Source organism: Amblyomma americanum, chromosome 1, assembly GCF_052857255.1.
Source record: "Amblyomma americanum isolate KBUSLIRL-KWMA chromosome 1, ASM5285725v1, whole genome shotgun sequence".
Classification (NCBI taxonomy): Eukaryota; Metazoa; Arthropoda; class Arachnida; order Ixodida; family Ixodidae; genus Amblyomma; species Amblyomma americanum.
The window spans coordinates 64981940-65007530 of NC_135497.1; the positions used below are offsets into that span (position 1 = coordinate 64981940).

The 25591-nt window shown below is 46.4% G+C and overlaps 1 protein-coding gene across 1 annotated transcript in view; it reads left to right on the plus strand.

The window, feature by feature from the left end:
- mino (glycerol-3-phosphate acyltransferase mino) overlaps positions 1 to 19530 on the plus strand; it is a gene marked incomplete at its 3' end in the record, with an annotated part of 36210 nt that extends 16680 nt beyond the window's left edge. Inside the window, 18 exon segments of the mRNA XM_077645746.1 lie at positions 411 to 484; positions 553 to 660; positions 726 to 769; positions 859 to 937; positions 1019 to 1115; positions 1175 to 1311; positions 1394 to 1490; positions 3118 to 3247; positions 3340 to 3422; positions 3510 to 3623; positions 3697 to 3898; positions 3964 to 4034; positions 5867 to 6164; positions 8362 to 8504; positions 8591 to 8668; positions 11125 to 11250; positions 12905 to 13028; positions 19462 to 19530. Coding sequence (XP_077501872.1) covers positions 411 to 484; positions 553 to 660; positions 726 to 769; positions 859 to 937; positions 1019 to 1115; positions 1175 to 1311; positions 1394 to 1490; positions 3118 to 3247; positions 3340 to 3422; positions 3510 to 3623; positions 3697 to 3898; positions 3964 to 4034; positions 5867 to 6164; positions 8362 to 8504; positions 8591 to 8668; positions 11125 to 11250; positions 12905 to 13028; positions 19462 to 19530 — 2074 coding nt within the window.
- Positions 19531 to 25591: the final 6061 nt, after the last annotated feature.

Genomic DNA, 25591 nt, shown 5'->3' on the forward strand with positions numbered 1-25591 from the left:
GTAGGGATTTAACTTCTGTTTAGGAACTTAGGAGAAATGCTTCACATGAACGGTTTCTAGTGCGATTTGTGGGGCTGGACCTGGATGAAAGTAAAAATGGAGCAAGCAGGCAAAAAAAAAAAAATGCCTGTCTGGCTGCAATGATCAGTTTGATGCACACCATAATTGCTGAAGCCATGAAGTATACACACATTCTGCACTGATATACGTGTGTGCGCAGTTTGCCATGAGGCTGGCTAAAGGTTGATAGTGAACTCGTATATACATACTTTTCTTTTTTTTTTTTAGCTATGTAAAGGTGACGGTCTTACAGTTTGCTTTGCAAAATAAAACCAGCCTTTGCAATTCTGGAGTTGAGACTGCTAGGGCTGAATTGATCTTGTATTCACTCCGTGTAATGCTTATTTCAGTCGCAATTCAAGATTGACTCGACTTTAGCATTGCAGAGCCTTGACAATGCTCTCATCGTGCCATCAAGTTGCAGGTACAGTGCTTTTGGTTATGAGTTAAATTTTTTTTGAATGTGTAATTATGCTTCTATTTTGCTTTTAGGAGTTGGCTGACACCCATAGAATTTATAAAAAACTCAATTTACCTCACTTGCAAAAACATACCCCATGAATATACACCTATCCCAAAGGAGATACTTACTTCTGAAAGGTAATTGTGAAAGACCTCATGCTGATGTATCCATTTGCAAATGTATGCTATTTTTATGGTTGCAGTATTGAGGACGCTATCAGCAAAGCTGTTGAAGATGACCCTGAGAGTGAGTTCTTTGGTTTTAATGTTTTTGTTGTTGAGCGACTTGCAACCTTCATATCAGCAGCACTTCTAAATGCAAGCGACCTCTTGCAGGTGACAGGCCTGAGCACAGGAAGCGGGCTCTCAGTATCTTTGGACGCATGCGGGCATCCATTTCTACTGTGTTGCTGAGGTAACCCACAGTGGCCTTTGTGTTTTTTTTTTTTCTCATTTGGCTCACTTTATTTGTTATGAGCAATATTGGTCATTTCAGGGTGGCTGTATGGTTTATGCATCGCATCATGTCCCGCATGCTGACGGGTGTGTATGTGCCAAAGGGACAGATTGAAATGCTAAAGCGAGCTGTTGAGGTGAGGCCTGTGAGAAATTTAGGGGCTCTGTGCAATGCTTACTGCTTACATGTTTGCAGCAAAATGTTCCTATGGTGTACCTGCCTCTGCATCGGAGCCACCTGGACTACATCCTTGTGACCTACTTGCTATATCTGAATGGCATGAGGGTCCCACTTGTGGCTGCTGGGGACAATTTACTCATTCCGCTTTTCGGGTAAGAACTGTCATCTCTGGTAGGGTATTTCATGCTAGTCGTGTGTCTGCAAATGCTTATGCACCTTTTCTGCGCTCAATAGGACGCTGCTGAGGGGTTTGGGAGGATTCTTTATAAAACGGCGGCTTGACTTCAAGGATGGACGCAAAGATCACCTTTACAGGGCTGTCCTAAAAGAGGTAAGGGAAGGTTTTAGGGTTCTCTTTTTCATTTCTAAGCTGTAAGCGGAAGCTCACGGAAAGTAGTGCATAAAATTTGGTGATGTTTAATGGTGTGATTTCCGTTCATTTTGATTTATTACTTGTAATTCTGTGCTGCAACGTTGCCTTTTTTTTATAAACTAGTAATATACGTATGAAAACTGGCATTAGGATCTGTTAATTGCACAGTGTAGAATCAGTGGTCTAGCCATTCACTACACCATGAAGTGGAGGTTGAGTATTTATTAGTGAACAAGTAAAAAAAATTGCGTGAAATTGGAACAAAAAGCAGAGAACTTTGAAAGCTCACACCTGCAGATAACCACGGTCGTCAGTCTGTGTTCGGTGCTGCACGCGCGGGTAGCGCCAGTTTGTGGATGGAGATGGAACTAGGGCATGATATATTTCCTGAGGTCAGTTTTCGCCGAGTTTCCTCTCTTTATCAAAATTACCTTCTCTGTGGCTCAATCATCGGAGAGGAGCATAGCAGTTTAAAGCAGAACGCTATAAGACACTCTCTGCACTGAAATGCTACGGAAGGAAGCAGGACCTTCAGACCCCAAGCGAGTTGGCGAGCTCAGGATAGGGAGCAAAACTGCCTAATCCCTCTCATACCATAGCCAACAACGCTTCTACATTCGCATTGTACGCTCTCAGCCTTAATGCGAGTGTATTCACCTCTCGTAAGAAACTCACACCTGACCTTCAGGGCCAGTGTTCAGCATGTTTGCTTTAATCGCACCTTGATTGGTGGACACTGGTGACTGTCACGAAATTATCGGATTGTACTGCGATATAGCAAACGCATTTAGAAGCGAACAATGCTAGACTCTGCGGACACAAACGCAGCTGACCTTGTGCTTTTGTTGATGGTGAATGGAACAAAAGTGTGTGTATGGTAACAAATAGTTATGGTGAAGAAATTTAATTGCTTTAATGCCATGCTTTTTTCAGGAATGGCGAAAATAGTTCTGTTGGAAGGGATCTGAATGGCTGGCAGCAATGAATGTGCAGCTTGAAAAAGCTAGTGCTGCATATCTGAGTAGCAAGGCCAATTTTTTTTCTTCCTTGCTAGCATCCTGGCAGCTAAGAAAAATACCTTTATCCACAAATAAATCTCCAGAGAAGCTACCTCGGAGGCAGGGAGGCCACCTAGGTCATGTGACCATGTGGCTTTATCACAACTTGCCTACCAGATTGTGACCAAACTGCGCACCGTGGCTCGTGACAGGTAAATTAGTGATTGGTCTCTAGAAGTTGCTTGGCAAGAGCAACCTGGGTTGCATAAGCCCCACCACTGGCAGCACATGCCATCGCAGGGCAGTGCCGGATCGCTTAGACGCTGCACCACTACGCCAAGAGGAGTGTGAGGGCTCCCAGGGATTTATGAATGCTCAGTTGAGAATGACCAGCCGTGCGTATGTGGGCATTAACCCATTAAGTTATGGCGTCATACCCTTGAGGCGGAGGTCAAGTGTCCCCTTCAGTTTTTTTCGAGGTCATTTGATAATTTTTTCGGCCCTGTGAAGTTCAAATTAACAAGCTTTTACTGTACATCATGTGCTTGTGAAAGTTGTTGCTCATTGAACTATCTATGGTGTTGCAGTACATGAAGGAAATTCTGAAAGGAAATCACAGCTTGGAGTTCTTTCTTGAAGGAGGGCGGTCGCGGACTGGAAAAACACGCCTTCCAAAAGCAGGTCTACTTTCTGTCATCGTTAACTGTGTCAATGAAGGTATTCAACGACTTCTTTCCTCCTTGTCTTAAATGAACCCTGGTTATATCAACTGGCTGGATAACAAATGAGAATTTTTTTTCACTCTTTAGGTCTTGTGAAGGATGTGTACATTGTGCCCATTTCCATTAGCTATGAGAAGCTGCTGGATGGAAATTTTGTCAGTGAGCAGCTGGTAATTCATGTTTTTTTTGCCCCACTTGTTATCTATATTTCAATTCTGCATCATGTCCTGCTAAGTGTGTTTTCTTTATTGTGTCAGGGAGAACCAAAAGTGATGGAGACATTCACAGCTGCACTAACATCCATATGGAGGATTCTGCATTCCAACTATGGCTCTGTTCGTGTGGATTTTTGCCAGCCAATTTCGCTGAATGTAAGGGCTTTGTGACTTTTGTTTCCTGGTACAAGCTGCAGAATTCTCAATTATTTTTGCATTACCTTTGTAGGAGTTCCTGGAGTCTTCCAAGGACGTGTCTACAGAACCACTGTGCTTTGACTGTCCGCTTGCACTACTGGACGTGACAAGGTCCAGCACCAGCCCAACAGAGTACAAAGTGTGCGCAAGTACAAGTTCACTGGCCAGTGCAGACAGCCTTCCAGAAGACTGTCGACTTGCTATCAAGAGCCTTGCCAATCATGTCACCTGCCGTAAGCTTTCTTCTGTTCTGTGTGCAGCACCAAAGTTTGACATTTGCTTGCTTGTTTTCTTGCAGAATCATCAGCATCTCTCGCACTGATGAGCACGAACTTGTTAGCATTTTTGCTTCTCACGAAACACCGAAAGGTGAGCCCATGTGGTTCGCCACTTCTTTATGTCAGGCCTTTTTTTTTTTTTCACATAGTGCATAAGTGATCCCCAAACACATTTTCGGAAGGTTCTGAACTTGAGGGGGAAGAAAAAAAAAATGTTGTTATGGGGCAGAGGTGAGCAGCCCCTGCCCGTTTTGTCTTTTTTTTTGCAGCTTTCATTCCTTGTCGAGTTGGCGATGTAACCTGTTTTGATTTACACGACATTACTTTTTGGGATCTGCAGGAACTTAGTGTTGGACGCTACCTTATTACTTTGTTCAGAAGGCATTTTTGCAATGAATATGGTCATTTGATTGGGGTTTGTTCATCATATGTGCAGCATAAATTGTTTTGAGTATGCAGTCTGCGTGCTTCAGAACAGAAATTTACTGTCAAGACAGTAAGTTCCTGTTTAGTGACAAAGCCATTAGCGTTGAAGGATTGTAGTAAAAAATTTAAAGCACTTAAATGCCACTTTTTAGCTGCTGTCACTTCTTGCAGCTTTATTATTGTTCTTTGTTTGCTGATGTGTTTAGGAGCGAAACATAAAAGTTTGGCTATTGTATAGAGTATGTAGCATTGTACAGTTGAACCTCATTAATTTGAAGCCTGTTGGACTGTGTAAAACATTTGAATTCCACAGGTTTTAGAATTGTCTGAAAACGAAGCAAACTAAAAAAAAGTGCAAAGCGTTGTTCAGCTGCACGCAGGAATTTGTTGGAACCAGTTGCACGCAGCAAAGCTGTATTCAATGTTTAGCAATTAACTCTCCCCACAGTGGGAGGTTGTTTAGATTCGTTGTGGTCACCATGTCATTGCCGGTGCCTGTTTCTGACATTCTCACAATATGGTGACTTATTTCTCTCAATGTAACTGAACTGTTTGCAAAGCTCTTCACTCTTCGCCGATGAATTAATCCTCTGTTGGGAATGCCAGGGTAGTGGTGCAGCACAAGTCTGAGGCACACATGCAGAATGGCTTTCGATAGGAGCAGCTGTTGAAAAGGAGCTATGAGAAAATGTGCGTGGTCTATCTGGGCAGTTAGGCTGGCATGTTGTATTTTGTATCAACAACAGAGCACAAGTCGAAGCTTTACTCCGAAACTATACATAGCATTCCAGATCTTCGAATTAAATTGAGCCTGTCTGAGCTGCTGGCTCCAGTTATCTGGTAAAATTTACATTAGACATTACGAGACTGTAAAAATTCTTCAAATTATATAAACTTTTGAATTAACCAGTATCAAATTGTATAAGTTCTACCATATTATTAATCCTGTTGACCTTACTTTCCTGTGTGCATGCATATACAAGCAGGAAAGCATTTGGTCATGCCTGAGTACTAAGTCTTCAGTCGAATTACTTTCCATCCTTGTTCTTTTTGCAAAAAATCATAGCTTGCTGAAAATCATAGCTTGCTGGTCATGTTGACAGACAACGGGCCTGGGTATGTCTAAATGCATTGAGGTATGTCTAGTGGCCTGAATTCAGTGCGTCCTTAGGTGGTTAGTGAGCAGTCACCAATGTGGCTGCTCTATTCTCCTGTACTTGACACAGGTACACATTACTCTCATTGCTGCTTTTAGTCGTGCACATGCACGTTATATTGTTTTTACGCATTTGTAACAACACTTGCAACAATCTTTTGGTAACTTTAACACGCTGCTAGCTTTCAGTATGAGCCTGCTGCACGACTTTTCTTTTTTAACATAATTTTTCAAAGATTCATTTTGCTTATTCAGAACTCTCAGCAGTATTCGCTAGATGTTAACTCAAAACAGCTGACATAGTTCGAGGTGCCCATAGTGATGGTGTTGTGTTTGTGCAGGGTGGCACGCTGCAGCAGCTGGCGTACAGCCTTAGCTGGCTGCGTATGGCAGTGTCCGATCGGCAGCACCAGGTCATGTGTCCTGCTGATAGTGCTGAAGCTGTGCGGCATGCATGTGCCTTGCTGGGCAAGGAACTGGTCCTGACTGAGACAGTTCAGATGGAGTGGTCGTCGGGCGACACTGAAAACAACGTCAAGATAGTCTTCTACCGGCCTGCGCTACACTTGCCGTCCGTGCTTGAGCTGCAGTACTATGCCAATGCTGTGCTGTCTGTGTTCGTGCACGAGGCCATTGCTGGTGAGGAATTTATATTTAAACACCTTACATGTATGCCAAGACTGCACATGCTTTGGGGGCCAAGTTTTATGTATTTTGCTTTTAAAGAGGGAAACTGGTCATAGACCTGGTCAAAGAGGGAAACTGGTTCATAGTCGCAACTAGTGAAGCTAGTGAACTAGTGTAAGCTATAATAATGACAAAAAAAAATTTCCAATGATGCCATTATTAAAATTTGCTGCACCTTCCTTGACATGCAAATTTCCACGGTCAGAATTGGCCAAAACTGCTTAATTGTTGATGAAAAGATGAATTGAGTTCTCAGAAACTTCACCAACGGAGAATGCAGCATCTCGCTACAGGATGTTCGATGTGATGAAATTGGGCATACATGATGCAGAGCGCAAAGTCTGTGAACCTATGCATTTGTTGCGGAGTGCTGACGCCAGTGGTTAGTGGGCTGCTGGTGACCATTTCATGCTGGTGGCTTGTCAGTGGCATCGACATGTGGGGTGGTGTGCAAAGCTTTGCACACGGTGTGTAGTTAGGCTTCTTGGTGCAGATTCAAGAACATGATGAGAAAACGGCAACTAGACAAGAAAAACAAGACGAGGTAACACCTCTCGCCTCCTGTTTTAATTCACGTCTACGTGCCGTTTTATCATCGTGTTATAGCCAGCTTTTTATTCTAGGATGCCTTGTAACATTTCTTGCTACTTTTTTCAATCAAAACCAAAGTGGGTTGTAACTGTTCTATTCACCATATTTTGAATTAGATGTCTTATACTATGATTACTGGAATTTACTGTAAAAATTGTGCAAGTTATATCAGCTTTTGAATTAACCAGTATCTAGTTGTAAGAGTTATACCGTATTATTAATCTTGTTTCCTGTGTGCATGCATTTACAAGCACAAAAGCACTTGGCCATGCTTAAGTGCCAGTAAATAAATGCACTAGGAAAGAAAAGTTGAACATTCTTTGAGTGCACCTTTCAAGCTTTTTTGTTTTAGATAATATATTTTCAGACTGGAAAAAAAAGGAAGAAAAGAAAGAAAGAAAAAGGACAAGCCACTCAAGCAAAGCTTTGCATGGATGAAAACAAAAATACCCAAAATTTTCAAGAAAGAAGAGCTAGTTAAATGTTGGTGCTCCCTCAACATGTAGGAATGATTCTTACTTGAAAATTTAGGAGACACATTCTGGCAGGGTCAGAGCTTTTCACTGCACTGTTTATTCCCACTGCAGCCAAGATAGGTGCTTTGTTTCATTTTTTTTTTCACTTCATCAGCTTGTTTCCAGGCGTTTAGCCTGACCCAACTATAGTTGGGTTAGACAGCATATATTTGTCAGATGTGCCTACTGATGGGCAGGTTGAAAACGGAAATTAAATCTGGGCCTTCATGATTATTTTTCTACACTACGAAGTTGTTTCTTTGTGCTGGAAAAATACTGAGTGTTTGAAAGGTTGCAGTATAGCCTGACTTATTATTTACCATTTGTTGGTTATCTAGTAGCCACCTGGTTACAAGTGTTTACACTTGGCTACGCATGGAAAAAGTTGAAGGCAGTTTTGCTTGAAATGGAATACAGTAGAATCTCAATGATACGAATCTCACGGGGTCGCGAAAAAATTCTTATCGTCAGAAATTTCGTATCATCCAAACAAACAAAATTCGTATGCAGAAGGACAAAAAATGTATTCACACAGATATGTTTACGGCTGACGGGATTTATATTCACTGTTGTGAGGCCGCAGCTCGCTACTCGCGGTGCGTACCACGCGATTAGCGATCGCGGTGACATTGGTGATGTGCAGCCCCGCACTGCCGCTCACTACGTGTAGTGCGCACCGCGCTATTAGCGATCGCGACGTTGGCGGTGTGCGGGCAGCGCTTAGTGCTCGAGGGTGTGGTTGTGGCTCGTGCGTTCGTATCATCCATAGAGGCGAGGCAAAGAGTCAGAACATCCGGAATTCTGCACATCATACATAATGCACTCTGGCCGGGGAATTTCGCAAATTCGTATCATCGCGAAATTCGTATCACCAAGATTCTACAGTATGTGAAGGCGCATTGCTCCTATCTGGTGATTATATTTCTCTTGATATGGTAAAGTGGATATTGGTTGCCTGACACTCTGCTCTTCTGTAAAAGGGTGGAAGTCCTCTCTAAACCCACTTTTTTTTTTTTAATGCCAGTCTTTTTCTTTTATTTCAGCTACTGCCCTGTTCACTCTAACTGGTGACTACATTGCGCTTATGCGTGGCCGTGACAACCTCGTGGTCGTCTCACGGTCAGACCTGTTAAACAAGTGCCAGGATCTGATAAACATCCTCCAGCTTGAGTTTGTTTTGGTCTTGGTATGTGATTGTGACGCTTTTATCTGTGCTGACTTTTTTCCTCATGCCTGACTTAACCTCGTTGCCCCTGCTTGTTTATTTTTCAGCCCTGCAGTAATGCAGAAGAAGTGGTCAACAAGGCCATATATAGCCTGATTGAGAAGAACATTTTATCAGTGTGCCAGGTGAGTTTCATTCGATTGATTATAGCTCAGGGATGTGAAAATGTATGAAAACTTTCTTCCTTAGTACCATTTTTATCTACTGCTGTAGCCAGAGGCTCTCATCCTTTCCCCAAGTTTCAGCCGCCGCGGTGGCTGAGTGGTTATGGCGCTCGGCTGCCGGCCCGAAAGACGCGGGTTCGATCCCGGCCGCGGCGGTCGAATTTCGATGGAGGCGAAATTCTAGAGGCCCGTGTGCTGTGCGATGTCAGTGCACGTAAAAGAACCCCAGGTGGTCGAAATTTCCGGAGCCCTTCACTACGGCGTCCCTCATAGCCTGAGTCGCTTTGGGACGTTAAATCCCCCATAAACCATAAACCTTTCCCCAAGTTTCACATTTCTTTACATGGTGTGTCACTAGCAGAGGGCTTTAGATGCCACCAGTTATCCCAGCTTCTTGCTTGCAAATGCATGTCTGCACCTCCGATTGCTTGCAGAAAAAATGGTTTGAAGTTTCTGTATCAACCCAAGAAATTTTGCATCTGAATTGAGGACTTGAAATTGACTTTACCTTTGTGCACTAAGACCCGGCTCTGCGTTTTTCGTGGGACCCTGGGGGAGAAAAAAAAATCGCCACCCGGGAAACATAATAGCCGAATACAGTGCTTGAAAAAATTGTACATTGCTGTTTTCCACTTTTATTACCATTTTTTTTAAGCGCAACATGGTTTTTTGAAATTTGCAAGGCTCTGTGGCTTTCACGATCAATGTATATGCTCAGAACATCCGAAACATAGTGCAGCGGAACTCTGTCCGCCTATGCAGCTGTCTGTGGTGGTGGCTGCTGCCGCCTTCGTGCTATTTGTACAATTGCGAGACATTTCTCCGCGTTTATGACTTTGAGTAACGGTGATTCGCTGTAAACATTTTCAAGGCGATTTCACCTGCATTTATTTTGGTTTTCATTCTGCATTGTCCTTTCGAGCATTCTCGCGAAAACTGCATGCAACGGAAACCTGGATGTACCGAAAAATCTCGGGACTTTTTAAAGTTTTGTTATATCCAGTTTTAACTGTATTCACTTTGAAATTATTCAGAGAAAAATCTTTAGTTTCGACCCAAAGGCCACTCTGTGCACATCCTTAAAGGGGCATTGAAAGGGGCTCTAGTAAAGTTGCGGTATGCCTGGGATGTTAACGCGCCGCTTCTTGAATATTGTCCAGAAAGAATTTTTATAATGCGCTTTGTAGAAGCTGAGTTATCTGTAGTCAAATTTTGAATTTCAGCTGTTCTTCGCGCCTTTCCCTCTCCTCTCGTCACATTTTGCACACTGGAAGGTCTGCGCTCCTCCGCTGTCCCCACCTTCTGGGGTGGAGCTTCTTGCTGACCTGCTGGAGCTACGCAGCGTATTAGCACTTGCCATGGTAGCTACCTAACGTCTGAAAGAATCTAACCAATAGCCACCTCTCACCATGTCTACGCAGATGCGGGGGACGAAGGAGGGTGCGAGCATGAAAAAGGCGCCGGGAAGGGCTCGCCAACTTTCGCATGTGATTGTGGGTTCTCTGCTGCATGCAGAGGTGTATTATTTGGCTCACGTGTTAATGACAACACAATGATGTGATTGAGCGGCTTGATGTGCTCTCCTCGGAAGGTGTTTCAGAGCCCCTTTGAGGTGCACACCCTTAAACATGACCGCTTTCTTGCAAAAATAAATTTCAATAACCATCAAATGTGTGTATAGAGAAATTAAGAGCTTTATTGCAGTCTTCAATGTCGTAGGACTCATGTGCAACAAACAGTCATTCTGCTGTCATTGGTTTCGAAATTGCAGGGATGAGTTACAGCAACTGCAAGAAAAGTGAAAGCTGAGAAAATGAACTTTAAAGTTTATTCTTGCATTTGCCTTGTTTATTGCCTAGTACGCTTTCGCTTTTGCAAAGTTAGAGAAATGCGGCATTGCAGTGAACACTATGTTCTGACCTCTCCTCTTCACGGTGATCCTAAGATAGTAGTGCTCAGTCGTTAGGACCCGCACTATTCTTGATGCATCTTGACCATCAGAACCGCTGTTCATTCGCAGTTTTCGATGACCCCACATAAAAAAAGGTCACGTATATATACGTTTGTTTGAAGCTACTGCACCTGTGGAGCGCTAATTGTTCACAAATTAAATTCTGGCCATTTAATCAGTATGTAAAATTCTAGCTAACTGCTTTTATTTCATATTTGGAATAATAGATTGACCATTGGGCCAACATCTTTTAGCATGCTTTTCGTGCCGTTTGCATGGAGTCTTCCACAATATACTTTTGGGTACATTTAGGGGAGACAACTTGGGTGTATTAAAGCTGTTTTTCAAGAAACTAATTTCTTGTCATGCAAAGCAGTTTATTTTTGGCTCTGCTTTTGCATGCTGTGCATTGTTCAAAGTGCCCTGTGAACTGAATGAAAAAATTTGTATGTGTGTGTGTGTGCAGTGTCCTGGCCCCCTGGTGTTGACTGGTGCATCCACAAGGTCGACATACAGGGTACCCTATTGTTACAAGTTTGATGATGAAAGTGAAGAGGACAAGGATTTGAGCTTTCAGGATACGCAGTATCGGGTGTGTATAACTGCACTGCCTTTTGATCACAAACATTGCTTGAAGCCCCCTTTCTCTGGCACGAGCAGTTTTTCAAAATACAATTTTAAAACGGCAAACAAAACTCTGTTCTGGGCCAGAGACGGTGGTCCAGTTGATGCAGCAATGATGTTGCAGATACCGTATAATCTCTTGTAAGGGCCGCACCCGTTGTTTTGGACTAGATAATTGAGAAGAAAAAATACGGTTTTCCTTTCTTTTCTAAAAAATAATCCTATATGGGCTGCACCTACAAAATTCGCACCTGAATTTAAAAAAAAAGCAGCCCTTACACAAATTTATATGGCATTATTGGAAAAACAGTTGTATGTGCATTGAATGCCTAATACAAGCTTCAACATTTGTTGTCCACATGGGGAGCAGGCAGTAATGTTTGATTATTGTTTCTGATGCTGCAGATGCAGTGTTGACCACAGAACCACCTGAATAAGGACCACGGATGTGGCAAACTCTAAAATCGATTTGCGCAGGAATGAATTCTCGTGTGGCTCCCAAACTTGATGGAACGGGTCAGAATAGAGGAGAAAACCTACAATAAAAATTTCATTAGGATATGTGAATCTCTAAATACCCCCGGAGTTGCCCTTTAACAATACAATGATCAGCACCGTGCAGCTGTCTTCATTACCCATTACTACTCTATTTTTACTCATGTGCTCACATGCACTTGCATGCACAGACATTGACATTACGTGTGGATGTGTGTGCATGCGCGAGCGCATCAGGGGGAAAGTTGGAATTTTCTGCGATGTAACTTTGTGATTGGAACATTATATGTTGCATATTACACCTTGCATTTGGATCATCTTGGGTATTGTGCACGCAGGATCATTGACAGAAATACCATAATTTCTCGTGTATAACCTGCATCAAAAACAAAAAAAAATTGACTAAAGGATTTATGGGGATTTCAGGAGGGTAAAGGGTGGGCTTCACAGCAATGTGCGGTGTCCCATACAGCGTCCGCAACCCCCTTTGTTATTGGTGCATGTCAAGCCAAGGAGTGGCCAAGTGAGCTCTAAGCTAAATTGATGGCTTATGGATTCACACCCTTACACCATTTGGACACATCTGAAGGCCAGACATGGTGTGCAAAAGCTTTAGGAAGTGTGCAGTTAGCAACAGCATGGATGAGTAGGATGTCACTGAGGACAAGGCCTCGAAAGACTCCAGTGGTAGTGAACTGAGCTTTGCTGTGAGGTTCTTGAAATAAAATTTTTTTGACAGCAAAGAGTCACTGTCTGCATAGTTATAGGTAAGTGCGGGTTATGTGAGAGGATATATTTTCCTATAGTGGGTGCTGAAATTAGCAGTAATGGCTATATGCATAAAAATATGGTATGTAGCGAGCACCTTGTGAAGATTTGCTCATTGCGTGCTACATACACTGACATACAAATTAGGTGGCTGTAGTGTTAATGTATATACCTTCAGGTGTGTCTCTGATCTCGCTGCGTTTTTGACCGGATAAAAACACATACCTTAGGCAGCATCAAAAGTAGGGTTTTTTTTTTCTTTTTGTCAGACACCCGAGTTATTGCAGCCAGCCAAATACCCGAGTTTTTCCCCTTTTCATGTGTTTCTAGCAACTATTAGTGACATTCAACTTGCGCAGGTTGTCCTGAATGAGACCAATATTGGCATGCTGGAGTTCCTTCACTCGGTGCTTGCAAGTTACATCGAGTCCTACTGGGTGGTTGCCTGCTCCCTTTCCAAGCTGGTGGGCACACAGATAGAAGGTATGGATGGTGATGCTTTTATTGATATTTGTGCACTGAGTGTAGTACTGAAAGGGACAGTGAAGACAACATTTGTCCTCATATATTTGTAGGGCGGCGCCACGTCAGGCGTTGTAGAGGGGCACCCATCACAGTATGCCTTGTGCTAGTTTCCTCACGTGTTCGTGCCGTCGCGCTTGATTCAAAATTGCACGTGAAGGAGAGCAGCTGATGCACCTGCATCTGCTGAAGCTTGTTCCACAGAAATCAAGTACCCCATGCCCTCAGATTAGAGAAATTTAGCGTAGCGCGATCTGCGGCCGCTGTGGTGATCCGCTTCTACGGGGAGCCTCTACTGCGCATGCGCAGCTCGCCCTGAGGACGCCACAAGGTGCCAGGTGCCGGCTAGCTGTTTGCATGCCTGCCCCATCGGGACCAGTCAGCATGTGTGCACTAGTGGCATGCGGAAACGGATCACGCTATGCTAAATCTCTCTGTTGATTCACACTGCCGTGCCAGTTACGGCGCAGCCGCGGAGACCTGCGCCACACTTCTGCCTGCTTGTGTCTGTTCCGTGAGCACGTGCAGACCGGCTCCGGCATACGCGTGGGAGCACAGGCATGCGGCGCGGAGTGGTTGCGCGTGTGCCGCATTGCAATCCTGGGATACGAAGCAAGAGTTCCAGAAACGTCGTTCACTCGTGAAGAATTCTCTTGAGATTTCGAATGCCAGACATTTGGTTCGAATCGAATATCGAATACTTTACTTTTCGACTGAATACTCAAAATTCTGGACTATTCGCACAGGCTTACTGTTTATTTAGTGACGTACCGTTCCCAACATAATTTAGCCACCAATGTTACAACTTTCTTTTTTATGTAGCTGTTGTATAGAAGCAAATGAAGCAAAGTAGATTTTTTTTAAAACTTGCCTTACTGCATTTCTTCTATAATGACGAAAGTGGGACAAAGACTATTGGGGCTCATGCAGGCGTTTCCTCCATGTAAACAATAGCATGTTGAACTGGAGTGAGAGACACCTACAAATATTGTCTGAAGCCAGTGTATTGTTGTTTCTGCATTCCTAACCTGATGAAGCAGCTCAGAAATGGTTTGTTGGGAATTTGTGACACTCTGCCTCAAGAGGTTAATGCCATCACTGTACATTGAGGTGGAGAGAAAGTTGGTTGAAGTGTAGAAGGCTGTTGCAAGCTTCCTAGAGACTAAAGTGACCTCAACATCCAATTGCTGTTGGCTAGTTTCAAACAGATAAAAACATGTGTAAAAGTGCATAATTATCTTTCATCACCTTCACCTATCTGTGAATTAGTGCCGTATTTACACGATTGTAAGTCGACTCTAATGTAAATCGACCCCCCACATCACATTTCTAAAAAAACAAACAAACTTGGAAGTCGTTTACACTTGGCCTTTAATAATAGAACGTGATAGCACTATCCTGCGGCCTCTGCTTATCACCAGCCGCTATCGGTTGCACATTCCACATTCCAAATCGAAAATGTATTAGTCACTGAATTACTCGTCCACACTTGCACGATCGTCCTCACTGGCGCTGCCGTTGTGATCGCTGCTGCGGTCCCACAGCTCGTTGTTCTAACATCGTCGTGCATCGAAATCCCACACTTCGCAAACAGCCACATCACGACATCGCGTGGAACAGCTGAAAATTTTGCCTCGCTGCAGCTGCCACACTTATATCACCCGTTGCAAGCGTCGAACTTGCGGTCCTGCGCGCAGTTGTTCGTTTCTTCGGCGTAAAAAATAGCCATCTTGAATGTAGCCGTGAACGAGTGCCGGCTGCTTACCAGACCTGGATCACAAATGACAAAGCACTACATTAAAAACTTGTGAAACGCGACCGGCAGTAGTCATTTGTTAGAGCCAAAGAGAAACTATGCGTGAGCGGCATGGGCTCTTCCATCGGCTACTGACGCTCCCCGGCGCCGCTGCACTTCCAAGTGGCGGCGGTGGCGGTGCTGCCGCGATTGGAACAGCGGCCCTTCCATCAACTATTGACGCTCCCTTGAGCGCAGAGTGCGCGGTTGAAAGTAAACAAAAAAGAACCTTGGATGACCTATAAGAGTAGAACGCAAATTTCGCTATCGGGCCGCCGCCTCTTATCAGCAGCCACATCTGCGGCCATGTGTGGGGAGTGGGCTGGTGCCGGTTTGCTGCTTATCAACAGCCACCGTCGGCCGCTGTGCGCGGGGTGAAGATGCCGGTTCTGCGCGTTGACATAGCAGCTGCTCAAGGCCAGCACCCAGAGCAATGCGACGGAGCTGCGCAGCAAAAATGCAACCACGCTGTAGCATGCCTGATAGCTTGTTTGTTTCTCCTTCATTTATGGTGTGATGCTTTGGCTTCGATTTTAAGTCGACCCACCCACTTCGGATTTTCAAATTTTGAAAAATTGGTCGACTTACAGTCGTGTAAATACGGTACATGGTGTTGCCTAGTTTAGTGTAGGACTGGCTACAAGCAACTTGTTGCTCACCTAATCAAGTTAGTATAGTATTAAATCGTGTAGAATTATCGTATTGTTAAAGCTTTGTTTAGCATGGAATGATGACAACTTTGTTCATATGAATCCTTTCTTCAGCCTGACTTTTTGTAGCGATAGCTACATTACGTTAGCATTTCGAGCCTTCAACGTGGCTGCGCTGGCACCCTGTGGCTGCGCTGTCACGTGGTTGGTCACGTGGTGTGGAGCACCTGCCAGCGGCACGGCGCCGTGACTGATCGCGTGGTTCGTCACGTGGTTGGTCACGTGACCAAGTTCCACTTGGCCAGCTGTAGCTATCGCGTCACTCCAGGTTTAACCAAAGATGAACCACCGCCAATTTTTTGAAACTGTTGCACTTCTGCTGTTTTCTCTAATTAGCCCTATTGTGTGCCTTATTAAGGGGAGACGCGGGTATTAGAACAGTCAAAAATGGTTAAAAAAAAATCGATTTTGAGCAAAACTCATTTTCTTAATGTTTGACTCTTCGAGCACCTATTCTCAAATTATTAACGCTAAAATTAGTCGGAAATGTGTTAAAATATGCTTTCAATATACTACGGCAGCCATGAAATACCTCCAAAAAGGCGAAATTTGTTCGAACTTCCCGCGCGCGCCACGGACGCTGCAGCCGGCCGATCGCCGCCGTCTTGAGCTTGGTTTGAAGCTGTTTTCTTTGTGCACAATTAGCGATATCTCAAAATGGTGTCGCTCAAGCAAAACGACTGCTCTGGCCGGTTTTCCGAAGGCTGTTTCCGGGTCGCTGAATGGCTTGTGCGCACGGCGCGCTTGAAAAGCGCGCTGTTCCGCGCCTGCCATTGGCTGGCGTGACTGGCGCGTCATTTTTTTTTTCTTTCTCTTTTGCATTCACCAGCGTGGCTGCCGCATCGTTCGAGTCTGCTTTTGAGCTTGTTTTTCTCGACGTGCCATGTTTCTGCTTTGTGCCGGGAGTTATTCCGTGCGGTCAAGATGACGGGAGACAGTCGGCTTAAACCATGCACGCAACGAGCTTTTGGAAGCCGTAAGAAGCGGGCGTGGAACAAAAAGCCGAAGGCGTTGGCCACAAGTGCGCCATCGGGACCTTCGTTAGAGCTGGTGCTGGACTCGCTGGATCTGCCGGGAACGTCAACCACACTGCTTGCTGACGACACTGCGGGACCGAGTTTCAGCACGAATTGCATCCTGGATCACGGTACAGTTCGTGTTGCTGCCGCATACTACTCTACGGCAGAGCAGGCGCAGCTTGTTGAGCGATCGGCGCACACAAAGTCTGCTCTGTCGGAAAAGTCAGCGACTCAGCGCAAGTTTGAACTTCTTGGCGTCAGCGCGGAGTGCCAAACCGGTGATGCTGGTACTGAGTTCATGATTGTGGACATGAAAGTTTTAAACAATTTTTTTGCGCAAGCGAAGTGCGGAACCTGCGGCAAAGGAAGTCTGACTTTGAGCAAGGCAACAGACAAGGAGTATGACTTAGCTGTAAAGCTCCAGCTTGTCTGCGGCAGCTGCAACTTTGAGAAGAAGCAATTTTCTTCCCCACGAGTAAGTGGAACTGCCAACATAACTCCGTTAGAGGTCAACATGAGGGCCATGAAGGGAATACAGACGATAGGCAAAGGCGTGACTGCCCTTGCAGACTTTTTTGCGTCTTTATGAACCTGTCACACCGAGGTCTGCACCACAAGACCTTTCAGGGACACCTAAAAACTTCTGTGAAAGCCTGCGAGAGCACAGCAACTGCAAGTGAAGCTGCCAGTGTGGCAGTCATCAAGGATCTCTATAGAGACTTCTTGAATCCAGTCGGGAACATTGACGTTTTTTGTGATGGTTCATGGATGACCCGAGGTCGTAGCTCTCACATCAGTGTGGGCTGCATTGTTGAGCTGTACACTGGTCTTGTGATCGACCACATTGTTTACTCGAACTTTTGTCTCGGATGTGCCTTGGGACCACAGCCGCAAGATGAAGGCTACAGTGACTGGCTCGCCACCCACGAGTACCAGCGAAACGTCGATTGTAATTCTGGCTGCATGGAAGTGGAGGCTGCGCTGACCATGTTTCAGAGGTCTCTGGCCAAGCATGGTCTGCGCTACACGACCGTTCTCTCTGATGGAGACAGCCGGACTTTTCATGCTTTGTCAGAAGCAAAAGTGTACGGATTCATTGCATCAACCACGTTCATAAGCGAATGGGGACTGCTCTGCGGAACCTGGTTGATAGAAAGAAGGCTCAAGGTGAATCTTTTGGCGGAAGAGGCAAGCTGACGGAGGAAAAGATCAAGACGATCACCAACTACTATGGCTATGCCCTGAGGAGCAACAGTAATGACGTTCTAGGCATGAAGAAGGCAGTGGAAGCTACACTCCAGATGATGTCTCGAACCACACCAAGTGCCCTGAAGGTGCTGGCTCTTGGTGCAAGTTCAACAGAGCCTTGGCCAATGGTGAACTTCCACCTCCGCACAAGAGTGCCCTCCAGGCTTGTGCTGGGGCTGCTCTGGAGCCAGTGTTTGCAAGGCTCAGTGATGAGAACCTGTTGGCACGGTGCAGTGAACGAAAGACTCATAATGCGAGTGAGTGCCTACACTCTCTCATTTGGACGCAAGCTTCAAAGAATGGGAATGCTCCTTTGGAAAGTGTGAAGCGGGCTGCTGCTGAGGCTGTTGCCATCTACAACCAAGGAAGGAGGGCAACTAATGAATCCATCACTGCAAGTCTGGGCTATGCTGCTGGTGGCTACCTTGCTCGCCGAAGCCTAGAAAAAGACGCACTGCATTTGCGCAAGGCAAATGGAGCTCAGCTAAAGAGCACTAATACGAAGGAGATACGGACAAGGAAGCACGAAACGGGAGCAACTGAAGATTACAGTCCTGGACTGCTATAAAGACGTTCTCCAGTGGCACAGGCAAGCGTGCTGCCTAACATCCAGGCGGTTCTTCTCGAAGACAGAGTAGGAGACGTGTTGAGCGTCGCACCAAATGGTCCTTTTCAGAACCACCCAACTGCTTGCCATGGTGGGGGCTCGGATCTCCTTGGCTCCGGACCGCTAGGTCTCTCAAAAAACAGTTTTCAGGATTCAAAATATTGTCTTCAGAGCTCAACACCCTAGCCCTGCACTCCACTGTCTCTAAAAAAATGTACTGATAACTTCATGCGAAATCATTTTTTTTTATGACTTCATCACGCTTACACCTTGACACTTTTTTTATTAATGTTTCCTTGGATGGAATAAGACACTTTATGTATTGCTTTGTAAGGAAACAGATAGGGAACATCTAAATAAAATTCATTGTTTAAGATTCCTCGCAAAATTTTCTGTAGCCAGCGTCAAAACTTTAAATGCAATTTTCTCAGCTTCATATTTATTGCCAACGTCACTGGCCTTACGGAACTTTTCATTATGTTTTTGTGGTGCAATTTTAATAAATTTTACACCGTTGAATTCAGAAAGAATTGAACTGTGGAGCTATGCTATTTTTATGTGGCTAAGTATAACATATCAAATTTTGTGAACAGTAATACCAGCTAATTCCAGAATAGTGATGCATCGACATAATTGAACATTTTTATATGATGATGTACCTTAATAACAATATAAATAGCATAGCTCCACATGGCAGGTCTTTGGCTACGGCTACATTTTAATCGGAACCAAAAAATGTTGAGGGAAAGTGTCTTAATGACCCTTAAGAAATTACCTCATTAGGCTTCAGTTATTTTTCCATAAGTAGAGAACTAATTGAGATAAGCTGAAACTAATTACATTTTTGAAAACAGGAGGAAGAAATCCATGTGCATACCTAATTTCATTACAATATCTCTAATAATAAAAATTTTTGTTTTAAGACCAGTGTCTCCCCTTAAGTATTTGGCATGACTCTGATGATAAATCAATATGGTTGCTGCCTGATTGTTTCAAGAGGTTTTCTTGCTTGCAGAAAGGATATTCTTCAGGCACATCCAGAAAGTGGCTCAAGACAAACTGCAGCAAGGAACACTGTATTACGGTGAGAAAAATCATTGCATTACAGAATTTCAGGCCTGTCTGCTAATTAATGTCCTACCTCGGTCCCTTCAGTATTCATTAAATTTTGCCCTAGAGTGACATTCCTGGCTCCTTGCATGTTCTGGAGAAAAACCAACATTTGTGACTAGTGTGACATTTGTGCAATCATTTGTGACTTGTGCAGTGTGGGCAATTGTTGCATGTTAGTTGATCTGTTTGACTAGGATGAGATTGTCTCATCAGGAATCGCAGTGGAAAAGTGGGAATTATTTTTCAGACCACAGCAGGATCAAGGCAGGAGAGGCACAGAGGCACATTTGAGAAAATGTCCAAACGAATACAGAACACAATACAGTAGACTCTCATTTATTCAAACTTCAAGGGACCAGAGATTTTTGTTTGAATTATCAGAAGTGCATCTTAATATGATTCAAGACTAAATGTAATTTGCTTTTAGGACATCTATGCATGCAAATAGCTATTTAGAACTCTTTCGTCATGCAAACGTAGCTAAATGCTTTAGCACACCACAAAAAAAGTGGGTGACAGGCACTGATATCTTTACTCAACTAGCAGTCTCCGACTGGTTGTATGGCTGAAAAAACATTATCAGTAATGCATTGGTTTCCTGATGGAGTAAAACCACATTGAGACCTGAAGAGACTGAAAAAACAGGTCCTAATTATCCGAAGTTCTGATAGCCGAATGGCTACAAAACACCTTTCAGAACAGTTTTGCAGCCCAGCAAGTTTAACTGATGAAAAGATAAGTACTAACGGTTGTCTATTTTTTAGTGAAAACTGTGCTGTGGAGCCTCCACACAACAAGTAGCTCATGATGCCTGCACATTTTCGACACATGCGACCACGTGGGAGGAAGCAAGGGGAACGCAGATTTGTGCCAGAACAGCACGACACCAAAAAAAAAAAAAAGACCAGCGACACGCCAATCACCGTCCAATCCGGTGCGCTCCCTGATGTGCGGCCGATAGCTGATATAGTTGTGGGCTGGTAGCAAAGCTCAGAAAACAAAACTATGCGGTGACGGAGCGCCTCCGATCGGTGCGGCCTCCAACGGACCGCAGAGTTAACGGTTAGAGGGGCCGAATTTTCAGCCCATGTGGTGCCGCAAACCTTGACATATCTGACCTCAGCCGCCAATCTTTCGTGCCCTGGCAGCGTTGTAACAAGCCGAAAGGCGTGAATTAAGTGAATTTAGGAGAATCCACGGTACGAAATAAGTGGCTTTAAAAGGCATTGAAAATATAGCCAGCCAGCCAAAATTTTATAATTTGTTTCAATTAAATGAGAGTTCGAAATATCAGTGTTTGAATTGTCGTGAGTCTACTGTAACAAAACAGATGTGGGAGATAGATGCAATCAGTGCTACTCAAAACTATGCCATAGCTGTAAGGTGGTTCCACACAGATATGGTATGTGGAAAAAAAAAACAAGAATATATAACAGGCACTTTTCGCAGAATATGGCATCAGAGTGTACAGTGATGTTGGGTGGATAGAGGGTATAAGCATGCAGGGGTGTCTAATGCTAACTTACCTTATAAAAGCCTGTAATGGCCACACCCAAACTTTCCACAACCCACGTGGGAATAGCCTATGCGTACGCCGTGGCCTCTGCCATCAGCAGAACAACGGTGCACTTGATGGCGGAGGCTACGCACTCACACAGGAGCTTCCAGGTGCCACCCACGGATGGCGCCTGAGGTCATGGGTCATCATAACCGTCAGCTTTTTCCTCCGCTGCGAGCGTCCGCTATTCATATCAGTATCACCAGCTCCAGCAAAAGGCACGGGAGTTGTGGTGGCGTGTTAGTTCGCCGTAGTTGTTACTTTCATGTGCTGCCGCCGAGCGTTGCAATTTTATCACGATGGGCAAGCACCTTAATTGCTACACAGCTGGGAGTTTGCTCTCGAACACTGCAAGCGTGCAGCGGACAGGAAATTTGACGTAGCCGATAGTGCGTCCAGCGGTGGTGAAACCAAAACGATGCATTGAGGAACGAGCACGAGCTGCAAAAAGTGCACTTTCTAAGGCTAGCCGTGCAAGTTTCCGGAACTGTAAGAAGAGCTTCTCTGCTATGTGATGGACGTGCGGAACAACGGCTACGCGTTGGCAATGGACATGCTGCACAACTTCTTGAGGAATGAGCATGCACCAGAGCACAGTACCATCTCGTAGTTGGAAGACTCCGCAAGTTACGATTGAGCGTAGAATAAATGCCGCTCATTCCGTGATTAGTGTTTTTTCTTTTTCGCACATCGCGTGTATAGGCCACACCCTGAAAATCGGTCCTCGAATCTGGAAAAAGAATGCAGCCCTTTGTGACGTTCCCACCTGTCGGGGGTCAGTCACAAAATCTACGGGTCCTGCTGAAGCGAGGAGAAATGAGCCAACAAGGCGGTAACCCGGCAAAACAATATTTATTCTTCTCTGCCTGAAGGCGTAACTGGTGGTCCGCTCACCGCTGGCTTTTAGGAGAACTGGTTGTCCGTCCGGCAGGTCGGGGCTCCACTCCAATCGCCTCGCGTCGGCGGGCCGCGGCTGCTTCGGCTCTCCCGGGGTCTGCCTCTCTTCCCGGCGTCTCTCGGCTGGCCGTGCTTTGACGGGTCGAGGCCACAGGACTCTTGGGCGTTTCGGCTGGCGGTCAGTTTGCTACGGACGTTGAGGTCCGGCTTCGCTGACTATAGACCAGCGCGATATCTTGCGTCCGTTCGCCTCGCCCGTCTCTGCTCGACTCCTTTCCTTTGTCTCCCTGCCCCCGCCGCGTCTCTCCGGAGATTCCCTTTCTCTTTCTCTCTCTCTCTCTGGGTAATCTTCGCCCAACGGTTTTTCGTCGTCGCTGCTCACACAGCCGACCAAAGCCACCCGCCAAACTTCTAGGAATCCGCAGCTGTTACGACGGGAAGGCGGATGTCGCCGTTGGGGATGGCTCGAAGGGGATCAGGTGTCCCTCGGAGGGCGACGCTTCTCTGCAGTCAGTCTGTCCGGCGCCAGCCGCCGACCTCCTCCGCCACCTCGAGCCATTACGCAGCCCGTCGTGTCCGCTGCTAGTAAGGTCGCCTGTCGGCCTGCACACACAAACGCACAAACGAACCCGTCTTCGCGCGCCGGTGGGGGGGGGGGAGCACGGCGCAAACCGCAGGGAAGACTGCGGTTGCGTAGGGCACCGTGCGCAGCCTCTCCTCTTTAGCCGTCTGGCGGTCTTTGCACATCTGTCTTCTGCATCGCCCGCCGCCGTCTTCGCTGGCATGTCTGGGTCGATAAATTTGAAGGCAGGGAAAATGTCTTGGGCACTGGTCGCCGGGTTAGTTCTCTTCAGCAATGCCGGGGCCTCTCTTATGCGGCCCTTCACAACCCCCTCTTCTTACAAAGAAATTTTCTACGAAAACTTTACATTCACGTCACTCTCACAGCACACTGTTCGTAACAGAGTTCTCAACACCATCTTTCATAGCACCACGTTATGAACGGGCCAGTAAGTCCATCAGGCAGATCAAATTAATATGACCAAACAAAACAACAAATCCAGGTCCGCTCTTATTGTAAATCACCAGTCATTCACGCATGACAGCTCAGAGACAAAATTTTGCTACTAAGACGAGAATGTGTAGCCAGTCAGTCATTCTCATTGTTCAATGGTCGCAGTAACTCACAGACCCCCCTAACGTCATGCTGCCCACGAAAATGTTACGTAAGATCAGGAGGTGGTCCATGCAATTCTTTCACCCTCGGTGTCTTTCTCCACTGGCAGTTTCTACAGTGTTCTGCCACATCCTGTCTCGGTCCATGCCAGAAATAGCCTTCACTAACTGCCCGACGGGTCTTTCGAAAGCCTAAATGTCCTCCGCCTTCCCTATCATGGCATAACCTCACAACTTCACTTCTCATTTGCAAAGGGACAACAGCTCTGTCTGCGGCGCCGTGCGCTTTGTCTCTGTAACGGAGTACACCACAATAGTCCAAATGATAAAAACCAGACTCTTTCCCTTCTGAGCTGTTGCACACGTTTATCAATTTTAGGACAGATGGATCTTTCCTTTGCTCCTTGTACAGGCGGGTTCCCTCACTCGCAGGGGGAACATCGATTGCTCTGGCGTCCGCCGCGCTGCTGAGCGCATCTGCATGGTGATTGCTGTCCCTTGCCTCGCGCAGCCGTTCTGCTTTGCCCACGCATAGGCTCACTACCGCTTCTGAACGCCCTCGCTCATGATGGCCGTCAGTAGAGGTTCTATTTCTTTCCTCAACAGCTTCACGGCTGCCCTCGCCTTCTTCCGTACGCCGCCCATAACAGGCCGTGTGATCTGGAATGCGCCCGCGCGATACCTGACGCATACGACAACAACGTGAGGTATGCCCGGACCTGCCGCACGAGAAGCACACGCCTGATTCGACGCGTCGATTGAATTTTCCCGTCTGCCTGGATGGAGGCTCTTCACGTACCCGAATGCTCTTTACGAGCAGCTTCTCCAACCGGTCTAGACGTTCACTAAGCTCACTCATTTCTTCCCCGCTTTCTACACGTCGGACAATAGCGGCGTTCGTGCGGGTCACTTCCTCTAACAGCTCTTCTCTAGACGCTACCTCCACCGCCTCTTCGAATGTCTTGGGATCATGTGACAGAGCAAATCTCCTCACCGGATCGCGGAGCCCATTCAGGAAAATAGAGGTCAGCTGTTCCTTAAGGATTTCGCGTCTCACTTCACTTTTCGACGCCTCATCGCCATCAACGTCCCCGAAGGCCTCCACCCCGAGCATACGCAGTCGGCTCGAGAACGAGCGCACATTCTCACCAGCGTTCTGCCTTGCGCTCAGAAACTTCTCAAACTTCTTGTACGCCGGCTCAGTATCAAATCGTTTCAGCGCGAGCGCTTTAAACGATCTATACGAAGTCACGCCGGCCACCTCCTCATCCAACCACGCAAAGTCTAGAGCCGCCCCGACCATCTTACACCGCGCCATCCCGATTAATTGTTTCTCCTGCCATCCGCCCAGATTACCAACCTGCTCTATAATTTGGAGAAAATCCCTTAATTTGGGACCGTTGTCGCCCCCCGTGAACGATGGAATCACAGCTCCCAACAGCATCTGATTTGCTCCTATCACCCCTTCGTGAAGACTCGGTGATTCCTGCAGCGACATGTTGGCTCCTTTCTCCTCGGGTACGAGGGTGAATGGTCTCGCACCACAACTTCAGCAAAATCCCACCGCTGCCACCACTTGTGACGTTCCCACCTGTCGGGGGTCAGTCACAAAATCTACGGGTCCTGCTGAAGCGAGGAGGAATGAGCCAACAAGGCGGTAACCCGGCAAAACTATATTTATTCTTCTCTGCCTGAAGGCGTAACTGGTGGTCCGCTCACCGCTGGCTTTTAGGAGAACTGGTTGTCCGTCCGGCAGGTCGGGGCTCGACTCCAATCGTCTCGCGTCGGCGGGCCGCGGCTGCTTCGGCTCTCTCGGGCTCTGCCTCTCTTCCCGGCGTCTCTCGGCTGGCGGTGCTGTGACGGGTCGAGGCCATAGGACTCTTGGGAGTTTCGGCTGGCGGTCAGTTTGCTACGGACGCTGAAGTCCGGCTTCGCTGACTATAGACCAGCGCGACATCTTGCGTCCGTTCGCCTCGCCCGTCTCTGCTCGACTCCTTTCCTTTGTCTCGTTGGCCCCGCCGCGTCTCTCCGGAGATTCCCTTTCTCTCTCTCTCTCTCTGGGTAATCCTCGCCCAACGGTTTTTCGTCGTCCCTGCTCACACAGCCGATCAAAGGCACCCGCGAAACTTCTAGGAATCCGCAGCTGTTCCGTCGGGAAGGCCGATGGCGCCGTAGGGGATGGGTCGAAGGGGATCAGGTGTCCCTCGGAGGGCGACGCTTCTCTGCAGTCAGTCCGTCCGGTGCCAGCCGCCGACCTCCTCCGCCACCTCGAGCCATTACGCATCCCGTCGTGTCCGCTGCTAGTAAGGTCGCTTGTCGGCCTGCACACACAAACGCTCAAACGAACCCGTCTTCGCGCGCAGGGGGGGGGGGGGGGGGGGGGGGGGGGGGGAAGCGCGGC